This window comes from Pectinophora gossypiella, unplaced genomic scaffold (assembly GCF_024362695.1).
Source record: "Pectinophora gossypiella unplaced genomic scaffold, ilPecGoss1.1 Pgos_51, whole genome shotgun sequence".
NCBI classification, from domain to species: Eukaryota; Metazoa; Arthropoda; class Insecta; order Lepidoptera; family Gelechiidae; genus Pectinophora; species Pectinophora gossypiella.
Genome location: NW_026063261.1, coordinates 311858 through 333964, shown reverse-complemented (window position 1 = coordinate 333964; position 22107 = coordinate 311858). Strand labels below are relative to the sequence as shown.

The 22107-nt window shown below is 45.3% G+C and overlaps 1 protein-coding gene across 1 annotated transcript; it reads right to left on the bottom strand.

Moving 5' to 3' along the window:
- Positions 1 to 6522: 6522 nt before the first annotated feature.
- On the bottom strand, positions 6523 to 7672 carry LOC126381417 (uncharacterized). Its single transcript, XM_050030891.1, has 2 exons — positions 7412 to 7672; positions 6523 to 6869 (listed from the first exon to the last, which is right to left on the bottom strand). Exons 1-2 carry the CDS (start codon positions 7569 to 7571, stop codon positions 6640 to 6642), a joined length of 390 nt encoding a protein of 129 aa, XP_049886848.1. The 5' UTR covers positions 7572 to 7672; the 3' UTR covers positions 6523 to 6639.
- Positions 7673 to 22107: the final 14435 nt, after the last annotated feature.

Below are 22107 nucleotides of genomic sequence, written 5' to 3'. Positions count from 1 at the left end.
CGTTACCAAAAAAAAAAAAAAGGTTAGGTTAGGTTAGGTTAGCGTGTATTCCTTCAAGTTAGGTAAATTAAATAACTTATCCAAGTACGAAGCGGCCAGTACGCGCTTGTCATTGTATTTAGCGACCAATGCTTTCCATATTATAGGGTAATTATCGGCGGTAGGCAAAGCACCTTCACAAATACCTAAAGCCTTGCCCTTCAAAGTCCCCATTAAATAGTTAATTTTCTCACCATCGGAAAGATCCGGGTTTTCGTGTATTAACACTTTAAAAGTTTCATAATAAATCGGCCACGAGTCGCTATTCCCGTCAAACGAACATAATTCTATTGTAGGCAATCTGCGTGAAGGTTTTTTCACTACGGATTTACTCTCATCGACGCGGCTCGTACTTTGAGTCATTTGCGATAATTGATGAATTTTGTATTTAATCCGCGTGTATAACTGTTCAAACGCAATTAATGAACTATACGAGGGCTGATTGATAAGTATCCGAAATGAAAATGATAACTGCTAATATTATACACAAAAATGATTTATTTTTCAACATAGCTTCCTTCTACCTCTACAAACTTATTCCAGAGCTTCTCTAAAGCTTTTATACCATTTTGGTAGAAGATCCTGTGCAACCCCTCAAAATAGCCGTCTACGGTGGCAATGACTTCTTTATTTGAAGAAAATCTTTGGCCACCTAGCCACTTTTTTAAATTTGGGAACAGATGGAAGTCGCACGGAGCCAGGTCTAGCGAGTAAGGTGGATACGGCAGCAATTCATAGCTTAATTTTTCGATTTTAGCGTTTGCTACAGCGCAAGTCTGAACAAGTGCGTTGTCTTGGTGGAGCAGTATTTTTTTCTTCGCTAAATGAGGTCGCTTTGAATTTCTTCATTCAATCTTTGCAGCAAATTTTTGTAGTATTGTCCATTAATTGTCCTACCCTTTTCAAGATAATCCACGTGAATCACACCTCGCACATCCCAAAAGACAATAGCCATCACCTTTCAAGCCGATAATGTTGATTTTGCCTTCTTAGGCGCATATTCACCGTTCTTAGTCCACTGTTTAGACTGTTCTTTTGTTTCAGGCGTATAATGATGAATCCATGTTTCATCAACGGTTACATATCGCCGCAAAAATTCAACAGGATCATGTTTATACAGCTCTAGACACTTTAAGGAATCATCCACTCTCCGCTGTCTTTGGTCTGCAGTCAGCGGCACCCATCGCGTGCAAAGCTTTTTCATATCCAAATGTTCTTGTAAAATATTAAAAACTCGTTCCGATGATATCCCTACCATTATGGCTATCTCTCGTAATTTCAATCGTCGATCGTTTAGAACATTTTTTTAAATTTTTCGTATCATACTTCATTTGTGACCTCATTTGGACGTCCAGCTCTATGGGCGTCTTCACAGCTCTTTCTGCCCCGTTTAAAATCGGTTACCCAGGTGTGAACTGTACTCATCGCAGGAGAACAGACTCACCTAATACGGTATCCAGCTTGGCTTTAATCTGACTTGCTATTTTTCCCTTCAAAACGTAGAACTTAATAACGGCCCGAACTTCAGTTTTTTCCATTTTTCAAACGTAATTAGCAAATAAAAATCAGTCGTCGCATAAAAGTAGACTTTTTGGCGCCAATGAAATAAAATTTTGCATGTAAGCTTACTAAAGATTTAAAAATAGAACAGTATATATTTTATTCCATTTTAGTTTTAAAAAGTTTTTCATTTCGGATACTTATCAATCAGCCCTCGTAATTCGGTGCAGGACCGTCCGGCAATGATAATAATAATAATAAAACACTTAATTAACATTTACAGGGTAAACTTATTCTAAGGTGGGCAAAGGCGGCCTTATCGCTAAGAGCGATCTCTTCCAGACAACCTTCGGCAGAGGATATAGTACACTTGTACAGCTGCAGTGTAGCGCGCAAAAAAGTAAAATAGAATAAGAGAAAAAACATAAATAAAATATATATACATTACTATAAATATATACATACAACTAGATTTCGCGTGGTTCGCTCGCAGCAAGCTGCTCGCGTGTCCTGTATTAAATAGAAGCTATGTATGGCGGCCATCTTGTTTTTCCGCCATTGTTTTACCGCGATAAAATTAGACCAAGACTTAAATAGGTCTCGTGAAACCAAAAAAGTTCTAGGTGCTATAGTTTTGCCAGGCCGTAGGGTGTCTCCCTGATGCGGAGCAGTTTTCCAAGATGACGTTCCGATCACACCCCAATACATCATTTTTACCTCTGAGACATTTTCTGGAAAAACAAAAATTTGTATGGCGGCCATCTTGTTTTTCGGCCATTTTGTTTTTTTTTTTTCACTGGCGATAAAATTTGACCAAGACTTTAATAGGCTTCGTGAAAAAAAAAAAGTTCCAGCTGCGATAGTTTCGCCAGGCTGTAGGGTGTCTCCCTGATGCGGAGCAGCTTTTGAAGATCGAAAAGTATCTCCAAACTCAACATGATGTTTCGATCACATTTCTCATACATCATTTTTACCCCCGAGGCATTTTCGGGAAAAACGAAAATTTCGTATGGCGGCCATCTTGTTTTTCCGCCATTTTGGTTTTTTTTCACCGGGGATTGAATTTGACCAAGATTTAAATAGGTTTCGTGAAAAAAATATTGCTCTAGGTTTTATAGTTTTGCCAGGCCGTAGGGTGTCTCCCTGATGCAGAGCAGTTTTTCAAGATCGAGCAGTATTGAAATACTCAACATGACGATCCGATCACATCCCTATACATCATTTTTACCCTCGAGGCATTTTCAGGAAAAACGAAAATTTTGTATGGCGGCCATCTTGTTTTTCCGCCATTTTGGTTTTTTTTCACTCACGATAGAATTTGACCAAGATTTAAATAGGTTTTGTGAAAAAAATATCGATCCAGGTGCCATAGTTTCGCCAGGCCGTGGGGTGTCTCTCTGATGAGGAGCAGTTTTTGAAGGTTGAGCAGTATTTAAATTCTCAACATGATTTTCCGATTACGTCCCCATACATTGTTTTTACCCCCGAGACATTTTCTGGAAAAATATTTTTTTGTATGGCGGCCATCTTGTTTTTCCGCCATTTTGATTTTTTTTCACCCACAATAGAATTTGACCAAGAATTAAATAGGTTTTGTGAAAAAAGAATCGTTCCAGGTGCGATAGTTTTGCCAGACGGTAGGGTGTCTCCCTGATGCGGAGCAGTTTTCCAAGATCTGGAAGTTTTCCCATACTCACCGGAAGATTTGGATCAAACCCCCCATACATTATTTTGACCCCCCGACGCTCCTTCTGGGAGAACAACCCTGTCAGTGAGTCAGTCAGTCAGTGAGTCAGTGGGTTTGTAGCTATATATATTATAATATAATGATACATATAAGTAAAAATAGAATATTAGTTGCAAGACGATGATTTAGCCAAGAAATAATAGTGTAATTTAGATTTGAATATAGCCAATGAATGCCTGATATCAGGAGGCAAATCATTCCACAAGTGCGTGGACTTCACAGTAAAAGAATCTCTGTAGTATCCAGACCTTGAGAAAGGAGCCTTCAGCACATTGTCCATCCGCGAGCGAAGTTCACGAGAACAGTCGCTACCTAAGAACTGGAAACGTTCCTTTAAGTAGGGAGGGGATCGAGGGTCATACAGCACATTATAGAGCAGAACCAAGACATGCTCATCCCGTCGCAATCTAATTGGGAGCCATTTAAGTCTACTCCTGTATTCAGACACGTGATCAAACTTACGCAACCCAAAAACAAACCGAATGCACAGGTTCTGAAGCCGTTGAAGCTTGTTTAAAAGCTCCTCATTAAGGTCAATCAGACAGACATCGGCGTAGTCCAGGATAGGTACAAGGAGCGATTGCGCAAGTTCAACCTTGGTCTTCACGGGGAGTAGATTTTTCCATCTTCTTAGTGACTCTGTAGCAGCAAAAATCTTCCGACTGGTTTCAGTAATATGGTCAGACCAAGAAAGCGTATTATCGAAAAGGACACCCAGATTTTTGACAGTTCTGCTATAGAGCAAGGTGACACCATTGAAGATAACAGCTGGAATGTCAGCCATGCTCAAACGCGAAATCTGTCGCGAGCCCCCTATAACGATAGCTTGCGACTTGTCAGGATTGACTGTAAGGCCATGACTACGGCTCCAACAGTGCACAGCCGCAAGGTCTACATTAAGTTGAGCAATCGCTTCGTCGAGCTCTTTGACAGTAGCCTGTACATAAATCTGCAGGTCGTCAGCATACAGATGATAGTTACAGGAGAGGATAGGGGTAAGGAAATTAATAAATATGGAAAAGAGGAGTGGGGAGAGGACACCACTCTGAGGCACACCAGCAACAACATCGTTAAAGGCAGAGACTCTGTCATCAGCTCGAACGCGCTGCCGCCGACCTACCAAGTAGCTGCGAAACCACCCAACCACCGAATCCGAGACAGACAGAGACTTTAGCATTGCTAAAAGGATGTCAAAATCTACAGTATTGAAAGCATTACTAAAATCGAGCAATGCGATAACAGTAAGCTTTTGATTCGACATCCCCAACCGTATGTCATCGGAGACTTTGGTGAGCGCCGTCACAGTACTATGCCCCGGGCGGAAACCGGACTGGAGAGGACTCAGTAAATCATGTACGTTCACAAACACGCTCAATTGATGGTGAACTAGTCGCTCAAGGACTTTGGATAGGAAAGGCAGGATAGATATGGGACGATAGTGGGATAAAGATGTAGGATTACTAATTTTAGGAACTGGAATAACCGAGGCTTGACGCCAACAGCGTGGAAAATTGCCGGTACTGAGCGAGAAGTTAAAAATGTGACAGAGCACCGGAACTACCACCTCCTTACTGAGAAGGATCATCCTGCGACTAACGCCATCAACGCCCTCGGCATTGGATTTAATGGCAGTGATATTATTCTCAACCTCCCGCTCAGATACCAATCTAAAAACAAAAGGAACATGTAAAGGAGTGGGTATATCAGAGATCGACTTTAAGGTCGCTTGTTTGACAGAGCAAGAAATAGGGGAAGTGGAGACAAAGTGAGTGCTTAGGGAGTTCAGGTCGACGGTAGGTGATGCAGTTGATTTGGTCTTCCCTATGCCAAGTGAGTTCAAAAATGACCACACTTTGGCTGGATCCCCATTCTCAACAGCTGAGTGTACGTATATGTAACGACGCTGCGCATCCCTGCTCATTCTACTGCATCGATTGCGCAACTCCCTATATCTGGAACTGTTCCCATCTGATGGATCATTTCTGTACTTAACCTTAGCAGCATTGCGCCTCCCCATCAGCACTCTGATCTCGTCAGTCAACCACGGAGCTGGAAGATGTTTGAGCTTAACTGGACGAAGAGGAGCATGGAGATCAAATAATTGGATAAGTAGAGAATTGAATATCTCCAACTTCTCGTCTACAGTCGCAGCATTAAACACAGCATCCCAGTCAATGCTGCTAAGGTCAGACAGAAACCGAACAGAATCAATATTTTTAAAACTGCGCTGCATAACGACTCGGGGCTTGGGCTTGGGACACCGGATTTTATAGGAGAGGAAAATGAGATCGTGGTAGGAGAAGGCTTCAGCAGGGAACTGCCCATGGGCGATGACATGGTCAGGGGAGGATACAATGGCAAGATCTAAAAGGGAAGGGATACAACCAGGCGAATGGTGGGTAGCGGATAGAGGAAGAATATTGAGGTTCATGGAGTTGACAACTGAGCACAGCCGGGCAGAGCGAGAGTCTTGCTTTAAAAGGCATGTATTAAAATCACCCATGATAATGGTGTGATCAGCCGCGGGCACCAGAACCTCCAGAAGGGATTCGAGCTTGGAAAAGTAGTCGATGTGGAGAGAAGGACTATAAAATGCACCCAGGAGTACCTTGAGGTGACCAAATAATACCTCAATAAAAATATGCTCCGAGGATTCTGAATATTCAGCTGGAGATTTGCTTAGAATATTAAAAGGTAAGTGACTTCTAAGATAGATGGCAACTCCTCCACATCGCCTACCAGTCCTGTCGTTACGGATAAGATGGAAACCAGGAAGGGAGTAGGAAGTAGAGGGCAGGCAGGGTTTAAGAAACGTTTCCGACACCAGAATAGCCTGGATGTTCTTATTGCTGGCAAAAGAGGCTAGCAAGTCAAGGTAGTGTGCTGGAATGCTCTGTGTATTAATGTGTACCACATTAAAATTTTTGATCAAGGCTGAAAAGGTAGACTCCAGCAACGAATCCAGGGACTCAGAGACACTGTGGAAGGTGCCCTCCGAATTATCAGACAAAGAGGAGAGAGAAAAGAAATCACAGCTATCCGCCGAAACGCTTTCATCATTATCATCATTTTGCAACATAATAGATATTATATTTTTGGATTCAGAAGCAGGTAAACGTTAAAAAAACAAATTTCTCACAAAAAATACAAATCGATTTATTTACAAAATTATTAAAATCTATTGGGAACAAAATGACAACAATTTAAGTAAGTAAATGAAAATAAACGAACCCGGTGAGGCCTTACAAATCACGTCGAACACGATCCGAACACCTCGAGCGCCGCCAAACAAGTGAGCCCGAGCATACCGCGCGGGCGGTTTATATAGAGGGGTAAGCAAAATGGCGGTACTTCTACAACACGGCCTCTCCTGATCGTGCGTCGTCCCCGACAACACCTTTCTTTGCATGGTCTCCTTGCACTTCAGTCCAGTCATTCAAATCCGGCATGGATAGACCTGCTGCGCCCGACGGCGCTGTGGAGGCCCCCGATGCCATCATGTCATCATCCCCTGCTCGTTGTGATGTAGCAGGTCCCGATGCAGAGGAGGGACCTGGACTAGGATCATTCACTTCTTCAGTATCTGAAATTCACATTTTGGTTATTTACTGAGTTATCCGTGCCCTGCCTAAAAGTCATGTAACAGAACTTTTAAAAACTAAAGATCTAAGGTGAGACGTCTCTCAATGAACACCTCCAAGCATACGCATCACTGAATCGCGTGCTTAGAGTACAAAGGGAAGAGGCATCCCGCAGTCTGCGTTCCCATGAGTCGTGAGATTCCACCATCCCCGCACATTTCATAGGCATAGGCCTCACTGAATCGCGTACCTATGAAAGTACCCACTCTCATAACCATCGGATAGAAGCATCACTGAATCGCTTCTCCCCAAGCCTTCCTTCCACCAGACAGTGGCATCCCGCAGTCTACCATGTCCATGAAGGCTTCTGCAGCCAATGTCCCTTTGTATTTCAAGACGTATTGTAACACGTTTCGTCACGGTCTCGCAAATAAGGGGAAATTTAACGGCCGCAAAGGAAATTACAAGAACTCTAAGAGAACCATGGCGAACAGTACCACAATTTTTTGCCCCAAAACGACAAAGTTAATTGACAAAAACTTACTTTCAAAGAAGCTGGCGCATGACTCGGGGCACCATTCTCCTTTCCAGAGCACTAAATACTCTGCAGCTGCTTGTGTCGTTTTGCCGTACGATCCGGTCAGCAATTTCATTTCATAGCGCCCGCTTGGTAGAGCCTTCACAATCTTATATGGCCCTCTCATGCCATGGTCAAGTTTTCCAGTCGACTGGGAGTACTTGATTGCAAACACTAAGTCGCCAACTCGGAACACACGTGGCGGGCGACGCCTCTCATTACAATAGGCGTCTTGCTTAGAGCGATTCCGATCCAGCAGCTCACTTGCTGGCGCTCTGCACATCTCTCACCAAGCTGCACGATTAGGTTGTTCGTTTTGGATTGCCACATCCCGCACGAGGCTCCGGATTACAGGAGTAGCCCCATAAATGCCAATCAGGAGATTCATGGCCGATGCCTGTGTCTTCTTTTGCTTGGTGATATTCAGTACCAACTGCAGTCTCCATAGTGTTTCGGACCACGACGCCTTCTTATAGTTGGTTTCGATTCGGATCATATTCAAAACGGTCCTGATGTACCGTTCCACTTGGCCGTTTGAGTGGTGCATTTCAGGGGTGATGTAATGAAGATCACACCCCAGATCATTGATCCACTTAACAAAGCGATTGGCCTCGAACATACGTCCGCGATCGGTGATCATAAGTTTGGGAACACCAAACAAAGATATAGCACTGGTAATCTGTTGCAGAAGTTCATCTGCGTCTTGACGACACATCGGATAAAGCAAGCAATATTTGCTGAAAGAGTCGACCATGACCAACACCAACTTATATCCATTTGATATAGGTAGTGGACCCAAAGCATCCACATGTACCGTATGAAAAGGGGCGTCAGGCTTCTGCCATGACGTGATATGCTGATGGGGTGCCCTGGGAACTCGTTTTATGGACACACAGACAAGACAATGAGCAATGTATTTAGCCACGAATTGGCGAAGGCAAGGGAACCAAAAGTGTTTAAGTATGAGGTCCAAGGTTTTTTCGACACCCACATGTTCATGTTCGTCATGAAAGATTCGAAGCAAACTTAATCTGTGCCCTTTAGGGATAAAACATAATAGCCTGGATTCTTCACCTATAGGCGAATATCGATAGTAGAGGGTGTCATTTTGATGGACATAACGAGTGGGGTCCAATTGACCCTCTAACAACTGTTGAATAAGACCTTGGGTCTCCTCATCCGCGGCCTGGGCTATCTGAGCCCAATTGCGTGGTTGAGATATGTTGTAAACCTCAGCGATGGGGTTTCGACTCAAGAAGTCTGCGTGGGACATCATAGTGCCCTTACGATATTCAATTTCGAAAGAAAAGTCTTGCAGATACACCCACCATCGAGCGACGCGGGGGAGTAGGTCCTTCTTTTTCTCCGTAGCTTTGAGAGCATTGCAGTCGGTAATGAGCTTAAATTTGAGACCTACCAAATAATGACGGAAATGCTGTAACGCTTTAACAATTGCAAGGGTCTCAACCGGCGTGGTCGACGATTTCCCTCATTCAGCGCTTATCGCTATCGACCCACTAGGGTCGATTAATTCTTTCAAATATTTTTCCTCTCAGACGACGCCCTGAGCCGAGGTTCGCGCCCAACTGGGCACCCTCAGGCCTGTTGTCTTAAACGTTGTACCGGGTGAGAGCCTTCAGCGCTCCCCATTTGTCCGGCCAAGTAGTTAATGCCATCTGCGGCAAATCTACAATAAGTCACGTCAAAAAAACAAAACAACGCAAGGGTCTCAAGCTCATATGAGTGGTACCTACTCTCCGCGCCCTGGGTGCTCTTGCTGAAGTAAGCAACCACTTTCTTCGTCCTATCCTTATGAGTCTGCATTAGGACTGCCCCGTACCCAACACTGCTCGCATCGGTGTTTACCTCAGTAGGCAATTCAGGGTCAAAAATCGAGAGTACCGGTTCACTCGTTAAGAGAGAAATTATCTCCTGACGGACTTTCTCCTGCTCCGGACCCCAATGAAAAGGAATATCCTTTTTAACTAGGCGTGTCATGCAAGATGTTTTAACCGCATATCCCTGAATATACCTTCTGAAGTACCCGGCCAAACCCAAAAATTGTCTAACCTGCTTTACATTTCCAGGAGGCGGGGAGTCGACTAATGCAGCCACTTTGTTAGGGCTCGGCCGAACCTGACCCTGACTAATCACTTTCCCCAAATACTCCACCTCCTTGGTGAGGAAGGAGCACTTACGAAGGTTGACCGAAAACCCAGCGTCAGTGAGCGTCTTAAGGACTCTGCGCAATAGGGATATGCCCTCCTCAACAGTAGAGCTCAGAAGGAGCACGTCATCAATGTACACTAGTACGGATCCGTCGTCAATGTATTCGCGCAATGTTTCATTTATAATTCGCTGGTAGACGATCGGAGCATTCGTTAATCCGAAGGGCATTTTGACAAATTCAAAATGCCCCTCCGGCGTAACGAATCCCGTCCCGATAGACTCCTCATCGATCGGGATCTGGTGGAACCCAGTTGCCATGTCCAGACTGGTGAAGTAAGTCGCCTTACCCAAACGATCTATGTGGTCGTCGATCAATGGCAATGGATACCGATCCCGGATCGTGAGATGATTCAGACCCCGGAAGTCCACGCACATTCTATCTGATCCGTCTTTTTTCCTGACTAAAATTATGGGGCTCGAATACTGTGACTGTGAGTCCCTGATTATGTTCTTGTCCTTAAGATCTTGGATTATTTCGCACACCTTGAGCTTTTCCTGATGGGATAGTTTATATGGACGATAGACCACGGGCGTATCATCGGCCAATCTAATATGCATCTTACCGGTCCTAACGGTAGTTGCCGCAGTGCCCGTTATCAAAAATTCCGAGTACTCGTCCAGTACAGCTATCAGCGACTCTCGCTCTTCACCTTCGAGAGGTGTTAACTGGACGTTCTTCGCTGGTAACTGTACTGACGCCGTTATATATGTTACGCCGTCACGATTAAGAATGTCCGTTCCGATAATTATTGGGGCAGTCATGCATTTAGCTGGCACTACCACAAAATCTGCCTCAATTGATATTTCGCTAAACTTAATAGTCAGCGTGACATAGCTATCGACCTTCACTTCATGACCACCAATCCCTTTCAATGTGCAATTGACGGGTTTCAAAGTATTTTATTTATTTTATTTTATTTATTTAGGTACACATACAGCAATACATATTAAACTTTTACATACAACATTATAAATAGAAAGAAATACTTGGTATATATGTTTGCCAATTACATGCGTACACAGCATTCACCGTAAATGGAAACAAACAAACTATATTAATACTAAACTATATAAATTATAAACTATATATATATATTAACACATTTTTTAACAAAATATTAATGTAAGTACTGTTTAACGCTTATAGCGACAACCAAAGTGATTTAGCACTTTACTTTTGTAGCATCGAGGGGAATCATTAAAAATATCGATCGAAGTATGTGCCAAATACCTCAAAACATCAGCTGATATCAAAGAGACGTTAAGGGCACCGCTGTCAATTAGCACATCGACTGGAATGCCCTGAATTACCGCTGTAGTAATATCACTAGCCTCAGGTTCAAGACGTGACTGCTCGGAACAGAAGTTTACCTTGCGTTTATTGCGGGGCTCTGACCGGTTTTTCGCGAAGCAATTTTGTTCCGTGTGGCCGGGTTTCTTACAAAAAGTGCAAGTATTAGACGTACACGATGTTACCGTTTCGGCCGTTGAAGGACCCGCAGTCCCTGCAGTTGAACCGTCTTGTACCTTGGCTTTCTTGGGACAAGTATAACTTTTATGTCCAGTGTGACCGCAGCTAAAACACTTTCGCTCACCTTTAGCCGCCAATGGACGTTTCTTTGCGACAGGAGCAGCAGATTTGCTGTCGCTACGACCAGGCTTGACATATATTGATAAAAACGACACTAAATTGTCCGTGGTTAGATTTGCGTTGGACGCTGCCGCCTTGATTTGAGGATCAGTTATTCCTCGGATCACAATTAAAACCATGAGCTCTTCACTCAGTCCTTTCACAATTTTCAAGCGCAGCAACGTCCTTCGCGCGTATTCCGCATAAGTTGTGTATTTGTCTGACGTTGTACTCATCGCATCATATAAAATGTTCGCATAATCTAGCCCACGGGAGCACAGAGGTTTAAATTCCACAACAAAATTACGCCAAGACCGATCACCCTTAAGGCAATTCGCGACCCTTGACAAACACTCCTGATCAGTCCAACCGTTGGTGAACTTTGCACGCTCCACCTCTTTGCACCAAACCTCTATGTCGTGAATCGCGGGATCGAAATTCGATACAAAATAATTATCAGAACGCGTGGGTTTCAGAGATATAATCGCTTGAATTAAATCTTGGGTTGGAATGGTGGAGAGTGCTTCAGTTTCACCTTTCGATTGCGGGCCGGGAGTTGAATTCACAAAATTTTCACTATGAGGCACCGGTGACTTGTTTACGTTGCCTTCCGACATCAACACGTGAGCTTCGGGTGTCGCGACGGTATCCTCACGCACTACAAAATTATTTCCCGACATGGCGAGCGGTGGCGTACACGGAGGCACAGAAGAACGCACACTCGTGGGTACCCCAACAGCCGTGGAGACAACAAAATTATCATTATTAAGCGAATTTGAATTTTCCAATTCATCGAGCCTATTCAAAATCGATTCTAACGTCGTAGCCAACCGATCGGAACTTCGACGCGACGAAGTACGAGGACCTGACCGATCACGCGACCTATGACTACTCTCGTGTCGACGTGTTTTGCTTCTCGAGCTTCGTCGAGGGTTAGGCATTATAAAAACACCACAAAAACAAAAATAAAAAAACAACAAAGTTAAAAATAATTAAAACTGTCGAAATCTTGTTCCAATCAAAACAAATGGGCCTGGAAGTCGTATCCCACTTCTGATTTTGGATTCAGAAGCAGTGTACAATCGTCCCAAAACACACCCGAAAGGTAACTGGTTCAAGAATGAAACGACAGTTCCCAAGGCAAAAGTCATCTTTCACCGGTTGCTTCTTCTCGTCGCGGGCGAAGCCCGCGGCGGGGAGACGTCCTCGGGGCTATGCCCCCTTGACGTGGCCTCAGTCGCCGCCCGCAAAAACGGGCGTGGCACGTGGGTGGGACACGGCGAGCCTCGCCCCTCCGTGAGCCCGATGGTAAGTCTTGTCCGTGGTGCCGCCAGCGAGGTCGAGCCCACCGGGTGGTTCCCCGTTGGGGGAGGCCCAGTGAGCGCCCGTCAGCTGGCGGTGGTGTCAAAACCGGTGGAGCTGCTCCGTCGCCGGGGCAGCTGGTGTCAGTCGGGCTTCCACTGCCACTGGAAGCGTCAACTCATCCCCCGGGGGGTGGCCACGATCCTAACTACTCGACGGGGAGTAGTGGATGTGGGCAGCCCCGGTCCAGTCCGATGGAGATGGTCAGTGCCCACCGGTGAGTTGGCCCAGCAGTGATGCCAGGCCTCCCACGATGATGGGCACAGGGTCAATCCGAGAACGTATGGCGGCCAGTACGTTGTGGAGCAGCTGAATAGTCTGCTCCAGTACTTCCAGCTTCTCGCTGGAGGGGGCCGGTGGTATCTCCGCGCGGGGCTTCGCCTTCTTCCCCTTGGTAGGGGCGGCGACCGCTTGGTTCGGCGTCGGAGTTGGCGCTGGCTGCTGCTCGACGATGGTGGTGGCAGTGGGGGCCGGTTTTGCCCTCTTGCGGATGCGCTTTGGCCGTTGCGGCTTGGGTCCGGCTGAACCGTTCGCCGCGGCCATAAGCGAGCTCCGCGCGGTCGGCTCGGTGTTGGGGTCCACAGTGGAGGCTGCTGGTGGAGTGGCTCTTCTTGCGCCGGTCATGGGCGCCGCACCCGCCTTGGTGTTACGCAGCTCGCGTAACTTGACCGGGCAGGAAGAGCTGTTCGCCGGATGTGTTCCCCCGCAGTTGACGCAGGTTGCCGGAACTTCCCGGGGGCGCAGGCACTCCTTGGCCGTGTGGTTCTCACCACAGCGGACGCAGGCAGCAGGGCGGTGGCAGTTGTGGCTGCTATGCCGGAACTGCTGGCAGCGGTGGCAATGCGCTGCTCCTCTTCGTCCCCTCCACGCCTCGACTTTGACGCCGGGCATGCAGAGGAGCTCGGAGACCTCGTAGATCCGCTGGAAACCCAGCGTCCTGCGGATCTCCGCGAAGAAGAGGCAGCCTGTCCTTCCCTCGCGAGCCTGGATGGGGCGGATGTACTGCGGGTCAAAGCCGCGTGTGCGCAGCTCCTCCTCCAACTCCATGATGTTGGTATCCATGGGTAGACCACGAATGGCCAGCTTCAGCGAGCGCTCCGCCGGTGGGGCGTACGCGAACCAGGAGAGTCCCGTGGCTCTCTCCAGGGTGGTGAGGTACCGCTGGTAGAGCCGGAACTCTTCCTCGGTCCTCGCCAGGAAGCGGACGCCCTTCCCGTACGGGCGCGCGTTGGGGATGTGGCCCAGCAATTCCCGTAGCTTGCGGAAGTGGTGAGGCCAGTCGGGCAGCCGGTCGACCACGATAGGCGGGATCTTCTTGCTCGCGGGTGCGAGCGGCGGCTGCTGGGCGGTCTTCATCGACGGCGGCGATGGCGTGGGCGTCGTCCGGAGGGACGGGCGCGGCGGCGCGTGCGGCGGCGAAGCCGGGTTGGTGTTTAACACCGCCGCGTATGATCGCGGCGGCGTTGTCTCCATGTCCAGTAAGGGCATGGAGAGTGCAGTCGGCGGGGTAGTCCTCGCGCGGGGTTGCGGTGAGGGTCGTTCCGGCGGCGTGGAGGTCCTCTTTGCCGCGGCCTCTGTTCCCGGAAGTTGGGGCAGGGGCAGCGGGAAAGCGGGCGGCCGATAAGTTGCGCCACTGAATGGCGGTATGATGGACGGCGTCATGGCTGCCATTGCAGCGGTAGCGTGGGTTACGGAAACGCAGGTGCGCACAAATACGCGCGACCTGCGCTTCGTTATTCCGGGCGTTGGGGGAGCCATGTTCACCCCAATTACGGCTAGGGCGCGGTGTGTAGCTGTCCGCGTGCGAAGCTTGGCGGTCCGCCTGGCAGAGCACACGCTACCGCTCCCTCCCCGGTGAGACCCGCTGGTGGGGGGCCGGGGGTTGGTAGGAGCAGTAACGGTTATACCGTTTGGTACCGCGGAATCAGGAGGGTATTTTGGTAAAAATACCCCCCCCTGCTTCTCTCCGTCTAAGGCAGCTCGTGTGGGTAGACGTTGGATTAGGCTTCCGAGCACAAGCTAACAGCAGCGATCAGTGAATAGTTGAAGTCATCTTTATTTAAATTCATCTTCTAATGTAAAGTTAGATTGCATTTTTTGCTTACGAGTTTTAATTTTGTACAGTGACATCTAGTGGCAAGTTATGAAACTAATATCGTAAGTAACGAAAATTTTATAAGGTATTGAACATTCCGCCCGACTATGGACGAGTCCATTAAACAACTGTAAGAAAAATAATATAAAAAAATATAAAAGTAAAACAATGCAAAAAAAGTAAAAATAAAGTTTAAAAAACGCACATTATCCCCTACAGGGTTAACAAAGCCACACCATAAAGTCATCAGTAAGACTACCGGTGACTACAACACTTTACCAACAATAAAATAGAACAATAAGAAAAGTAAACTTAAAACTATGAACAGCAAAGTACCACACTATTTGTCCACTGGTAATAAAATTAACTTAGATACTGGTCTTTTAATCACATTCCCCTTATGTTTTAAACTAACCACTCGTGTAATATGGTCTAAGATGCTTCTCAATAATACGACCGAAGAGCCATCGGGCTGGCGGGAGGTCATCCTCTTTAACGAGAACGACATCACCGACTCCGGGCTCGGGGATTTGCTCCGACCATTTATAACGATGCTGCATCTGGGTGAGGTACTCTTGAGACCACCGTCTCCAAAAGTCCTGCACCATCCTCTGTATTAAATGCCAGCGCCTTAAACTGGAAATGTTTGCTGACTCATAATTGACATCTGGTACAAGTACTAGAGGTTCCCCCACAAGAAAATGTCCAGGTGTCAATGGATTCGCATCTTCAGGATTGTTTGACAACTGAGAAATTGGTCGCGAATTGAGGCATGCTTCAATTTGCGCCAATGTCGTTGTCAACTCCTCGAAGGTGAGTGTGCTCGTACCTAAAACTCTCCTCAAATGGTGTTTCGTCGACTTTACACCCGCTTCCCACAATCCTCCAAAATTTGGAGCACGGGGAGGGATGAAATGCCAGTCAATACCATTTGAGGACAGCCAGTCTGCTATTTCAGCAACGATATGTGATCGTTCCACATCAAATAGGTGCTTCAACTCTCTTGCACTCCCAACAAAGGTGGTACCGTTGTCGCTCCACATTTCAGCGACATGACCTCTTCGAGCTACAAAGCGTTTAAATGCTGCTAAAAAGCTTTGTGCTGTCATGTCGCTGACCACCTCCAGGTGGATGGCACGCGTAGCCATGCACACAAAGAGACATATATATCCCTTTGCTGACTGATGACCACGACCCTTTGTGGTTCTTACACTTATCGGGCCAGCGTAGTCTACTCCACATCTGTGAAAGGCGCGGTGGACAGTTGTTCTGGCCGATGGTAAACGTCCCATCATTTGCTGGTTGACTTGGTTCGAGTGGCGGATGCAAGTCACACATTTACGAAAGAATTGACGCAGTAGACCTTTGGCACCAATAATCCAATATTTGGACCTCAGATAGTTGAGCATGATTTGTGGGCCGCCATGCAACGTTTTAGCATGGGCTTCGTCAATCAACAAAGTTGTAAAATGTGACTTGTGGGGAATTAATGTCGGATGCTTTATATCTTCGAGGATTGAAGCATTGTGTAACCTTCCACCAACTCTCAAAATTTGATTCGCGTCCAGGAACGGATTCAAGGAGGTAAGTTTACTATTTTTCTTTACTTTTCCTGTTTCCTGTAAACTATTAATCTCTTCCTTAAAACTCTTTCCCTGACAGATCCGAATGCAGGTAAGTAAAGATTCGTGTATTTCTTGTGCTGTTAACCATGTATTTTCTTTTTCAGGTTTCTTTTTCCTTTCAGATCTTCGCCAACGGAGCACTCTTCTACAGAAGGACACTACTCGGGTAAGTTTCTTCAGCGACGAAAATCTATCTAGAATACTATCACCTTCTCTATCCTTAATAGTTGCTTGACATTTTATAAATGATTTCTTCTCTTCCAAATTAGTATCCTTTACCCTTAACCGTCTGTAATCAATTCTTTGGCTGTGTAACCAATCTGGTCCCTGATACCAAAGCTTATTGTGCACGCCTTCTGTAGGTTATACACCTCTCGATGCACAATCGGCAGGGTTCTCCTTGGATACAACATGTGACCATTGATCTGCATCTAAAACAGTGAGTATCTCAGAGACTCTGTTTCCAATAAACGTTTTCCATCTGCTAGGATGGCTACTCATCCATGCCAGCACTATGGTGGAGTCTGTCCACGCATGCAACTGTTTCTTCGGCACATCCAAGATTTTAGATACCTCATCCAGAAGTTTTGCCACCAACACTGCACCACACAACTCCAATCTTGGTACAGAAATCTGTTTTATTGGCGCAACCCTGGTTTTGGAGGTAACCAAATTCACGTGGACGTTCCCAGATGAACATCATCCAAATTAGATTGAACACTACCCAACCAACTATTAATTACTACCCATATCTTTCTGAAATCGCCTTCGCAAGCCTTGAGTTCATATTGACGATATTCATTTTTAGCTTTAAGTATAAGTTTATTCGTCTTATTCCTGTATCTTGTATATTCTAGTCTATAGTTCAATTATTTGGGTTAGATTTCCATTTTCTAAAGAGTTCACTTCGGTATTGTATCTTAGTTTTTAAACTCTTATTAATCCACGGTTGTGTTTCCCTTTTCTTTTTAACACGTATTGTATTTTGTGCTTTTCCATAGATATCGCCAAATATACCACATAACTTATTATACAATACTAGAGGACATTCGATATTATTAAATTCATTCCATTCAACCTTTTCTAATTCACATAATATTAACGGCTGAATTCTCGTTTGACAAGAACGCGTAAGCGACACGTTTTCCACGGCACTTATGACGTTTTGATCGCAACCGCCCGTCCGCTACCCACGCTTCACAATCCAGCGCTCGCTTACTGCTTTATGTGACGTGTTTTGTTAAACGATAACCGCTGTACGCTGCTACAGCTGCTTGATAGTCTTTTTACCTCGCCGAATATTTTATTTTTGAACTTGAATTTATGCAATCTGCAATAATGTCTGCGGAATCTACAGATTGTGTTGGCTGCAATAATGAATCTAAGCTTGCTACCTTACTCTGCTTTCAATGCAATGATGCCTATTGCTGTCTCTGTGCCAATATATCTGGGAATGATTTTACTGCTCATGGAGAAAAATTAGAATGGATCTGTCAAACCTGTGAAGGTAATATGAGCGGCTGTTCTGATAATACTATTACCTCAAATGTAACAATTCGTGCGAAAAGCATCTTAACACCTGTAATTGTGTTACGGCTGACAAGATGTCGTTTGAAATGCAGTTTCTTCGCGACCAGATTACTATGCTAACTGAACAACTTAGTGATGCAGTCTCTGCCGTTGCACAATATCGTACTGTACTTGCGGATTGCACCAAACAGTTTGAAGCAGTAAGCGACAGGGTCGCGAAAATGGAACTTACATCCCAATGTAAGTGTAACGTCCAATTGACGCCTAATACCGGCCTAGTTGACGTTGAGCAGAAGACCAAACCAAAACGTAACCGTCGTAATAGGAGCAGAAAATCGCAAAAAACTACTACCGCGGATTTCCCCGCCGAGTTAGATGCGATGCCACTATTAACTAGCAGTCGCGGTTCTACACTTGCTGACACTGCAGTCTCTGATACCGGCGCGGTGAATCCTGAGACAGTGAAACAGCCCGAGCACAGTGGCGACTTAGATAATGTGGAGTGGACTGAGGTGCGCAATAAAAAACAGAGACGGTTTAACTCTATTCGCTGCACCGCGGGGCCAGAGGTAACTACGCTTAAGGCTGTTGAACATCGTAAGTTCATTCATCTTTGGAATATGGTATCGAATGCTGAGGAGGTCCGTGGTTACTTACAATCTCTATGCTCAGGAAATGCATGCACGGTGGATGAGCTGAAACCTAAAGGCGATTATAAGTCCTTCAAAATTGGCGTACCTGCGGAATATTTTGAAAAGTGTTTGTCGGTAGACGTCTGGCCTGTTAACGCTAGAGTTCGGACTTGGTTATTTCGAAGATTACAGAACGCCAAAAAAACGTCGACGCGCAGCCAAGTTTCATCGTATTAGTTCGGATCGTACCAAACTCTGTATTACCTATCAAAATGTAAGAGGACTTAACACCAAGCTGAGTTACTTCAGGCAGAATTTCCTGACCGCTGACTGTGATATTATAGCGGTGACGGAATCATTTCTCAAAGACAGTGTCGAGGAATCTGAAGTTTTGTGCGGAGACTGGAGTATGGTACGTCGCGACCGCAGCACCGGCGCCGGCGGCGGTGTGCTGCTGGCCGCGCGGCCGGGCATCACGCTGCAGCGCCGCCGCGATCTCGAGACCGATGCCGGTGAAGACATTTGGGCATCCTTTATTTTTGACAATGTTATGTGTTATGTGTGTGTAGTTTATATTCCCCCGGGTTCTTCGGATGATGTGTACATGTGCTGGTTTTTAAAAGTAGAGTCAGTAATTACATACATACATACATAAACTCACGCCCGTAATCCCTAATGGGGTGGGCAGAGCCACAAGAAATCAAAGACAACTTGCAGCCACTGTTGTCTTTATTGTTGGGGATTTAAATTTAAATCCGAAGTATGTATCTGATAGTATCATAAGTTATTATTGTTATTTTTTATCTGTATGCGGCCTGCATGAGAAGAATGAGGTGATGCATGCATATGGTGGTAAGTTAGATGTGGTGTTGATGCCGGAGGGTATTCGTGCTGCGACTGTAATTGAAGTGGAAGGAGGGGGACTAGTCCCGTACCGCGATGCCTACCACCCGCCGCTAGAAATCACTGTTCCACTGGATCATATACTGCGTCAACCGCCTTCTGAACAAGTTGATCCTAGCAATATTGACATGACACGAGATTGGAACTTCGCTAAGGGTAATTATGAGCTTATGTACAAGCTTATAACTAAAGTGTCTTGGCATGAGGTTTTTCTGGCTGACGACGTCGATATTGCTCTAGATGAATTTTACAACATCATGTATGGTATATTCGACATCTGTGTCCCTAAGAAAGTACGCTCTAAGAAGGTCGGTAGACAGTACCCTATATGGTATACCGCGGACATAATCAGGGACATCAACGTCAAGGCCCGGCTTCATCGTCAGTGGAAGTCCACTGGAAACCGGACCTTTTATGACGATTTTTCTTGTCTCAGAGCTGACATCAAAAAAAGAGTTGCATTGGCGTATGACAGTTACATCAAACACATTCAAGCGACAATACAGATCAACCCTAATGCGTTCTGGCAACATGTACATGGACTCAAGTCCAAAGGCGGTTTTCAGCCTCGTGTCACGTACGAGGGCGTAGAGTATGTTGGGAGAGATGCAGCTTCCGGATTCGCAAAGTATTTTTCAAATGTATTTCTACCTGATACTCCCGTGCTGGATTGTGATACCTTATCTTATGGACATCAGAGCAATTCTGCCAATTATGTGCACATAAGTGACATCACAATGGCTGATGTTGAGATAGGCATGCGGTGTTTAAAAGCTAGTAGCTCTATTGGGCCAGACAATTTTCCAGCATTTATTATAAAGGTATAAAAGTTCACATGAACAGCACTTGAAGGGTCCAATTCACCACATATTAAACCTTGCTCTTTCCACTGGAAAGTATCCTCAACTTTGGAAGATAAGTCGTGTGAGACCAATACCAAAGACTAGTGATACTGCTAATGTTGAAAACTACCGACCTATAGCCATTCTTTCTGCTCTCGCTAAGTTGTTTGAGTCTATCTTGCACAGATTACTCTCTCCTCAGCTGAAATCATTTCTATGTGATTCACAACATGGTTTCCGTTGTAAGAGGTCGGTTGACACGAACCTCTTAACTTTAGTGGACACTATCTCTGAACATCTAGATGGTGGCATACAGGTTGATGTTGTCTACTTTGATTTTAGGAAGGCTTTCGATCGCGTAGATAATGGTGTACTCTTGAATAAGTTGGGTAATATTGGTTTTACACCCAAAATGCTACGATTTTTTGCAAGTTATCTGCGCGATCGGCAGCAGTTTGTGCAGCATGGATGTTTCGTGTCCGAGCAGTATCACACTCGCTCTGGAGTCAGTCAAGGCTCAATATTGGGTCCACTGCTTTTTGGTATAATGGTTAACGATCTTGACTCTGTCCTTAAAAATGCAAGATGTCTCCTTTACGCGGATGACCTGAAGCTCGTGTATGGGATCGAACAGCTGGCTGATACCCGATCACTACAGGGGGACATCGACTCTGTATACCAGTGGAGCGTCGTAAACAAATTACTGTTTAATACAGCAAAGTGTTGCGTTATGACGTACAGTCGTGCACGTGAGCCTATCTGTGCGCAATATATGTTGGGTGCGGAATCCATTAACCGTGTTTCGTCTGTAAGGGATCTCGGGGTTTTGTTTGATATGCGCCTTACCTTCCACGAACACATACGAGGTCTTGCAGCTAACTGTTATCGAAGGTTGGGTTTTATTATCCGGAATGTGCAGGATTTCAATAATCCCCAGATCCTAAAGCTGATCTACACGGCTCTGGTGCGAAGCAAAATTGAATCGTCGTCTACAGTATGGAATCCGTATGAGTGTACTTACGCTTTACTTCTGGAGAAAATAGAGAAGGCCTTCTTGAGGTTTCTCTACAAGAAAATGTATGGATACTACCCTTTCCTTTATCCAACGAAATTCCTTTTAGGAACTTTTTATATTATTTTTTTTTTATTTTATTTATTTTTAGGGAAATTTACAGCAAAATAACACAAAATGTATACAATTTAAGTAACTACATGCTAACAAAAAAATTCCACATATATAAGTCTAAATAGTTAACTACATACTAAGAAAACGTAAACCGTTTGTTAACGGGACAAGTCCGACAACAGCAGCATTAACAAACAAATAGGAAACGAAATAATAAACGTGACAGTTTAGGATACAACAACATCTGAAATAAAACAATTCAACTAATCCTATCAGACACTATAGCCTAACCTATTAAAATGGCTCTGGGTTAACAATCTCTTTACGGATGCAATGCTAGTGCAGAAAAGGTCAATGTCAAGATCAGTAGACGCCTTATTGAAACTATTGCATGCTCTAATTATAAAAGTGTTACTACGGTAGTTTGTAGTTGCAGGCTGCAACATTAGGAGTGGTCTCTGTCGAAAGCGTAGCTGGTTAGTGCGAATCCTAAGATTATTGAGTAATTCTGGGCTGTCAATCCTACCTCTAGCGACGTTCATCAAATAACAAATGTCAGCGATTTTGCGTCGTAATGCTAGGGGTAAAAAATGGTATTGCTTACAGCGATACTCATAGTCAGGAAGCTTTTTACGAGCTTTAAAGTCCAGAAAACGTAAAAATCTTTTCTGAACACATTCAATACGTCC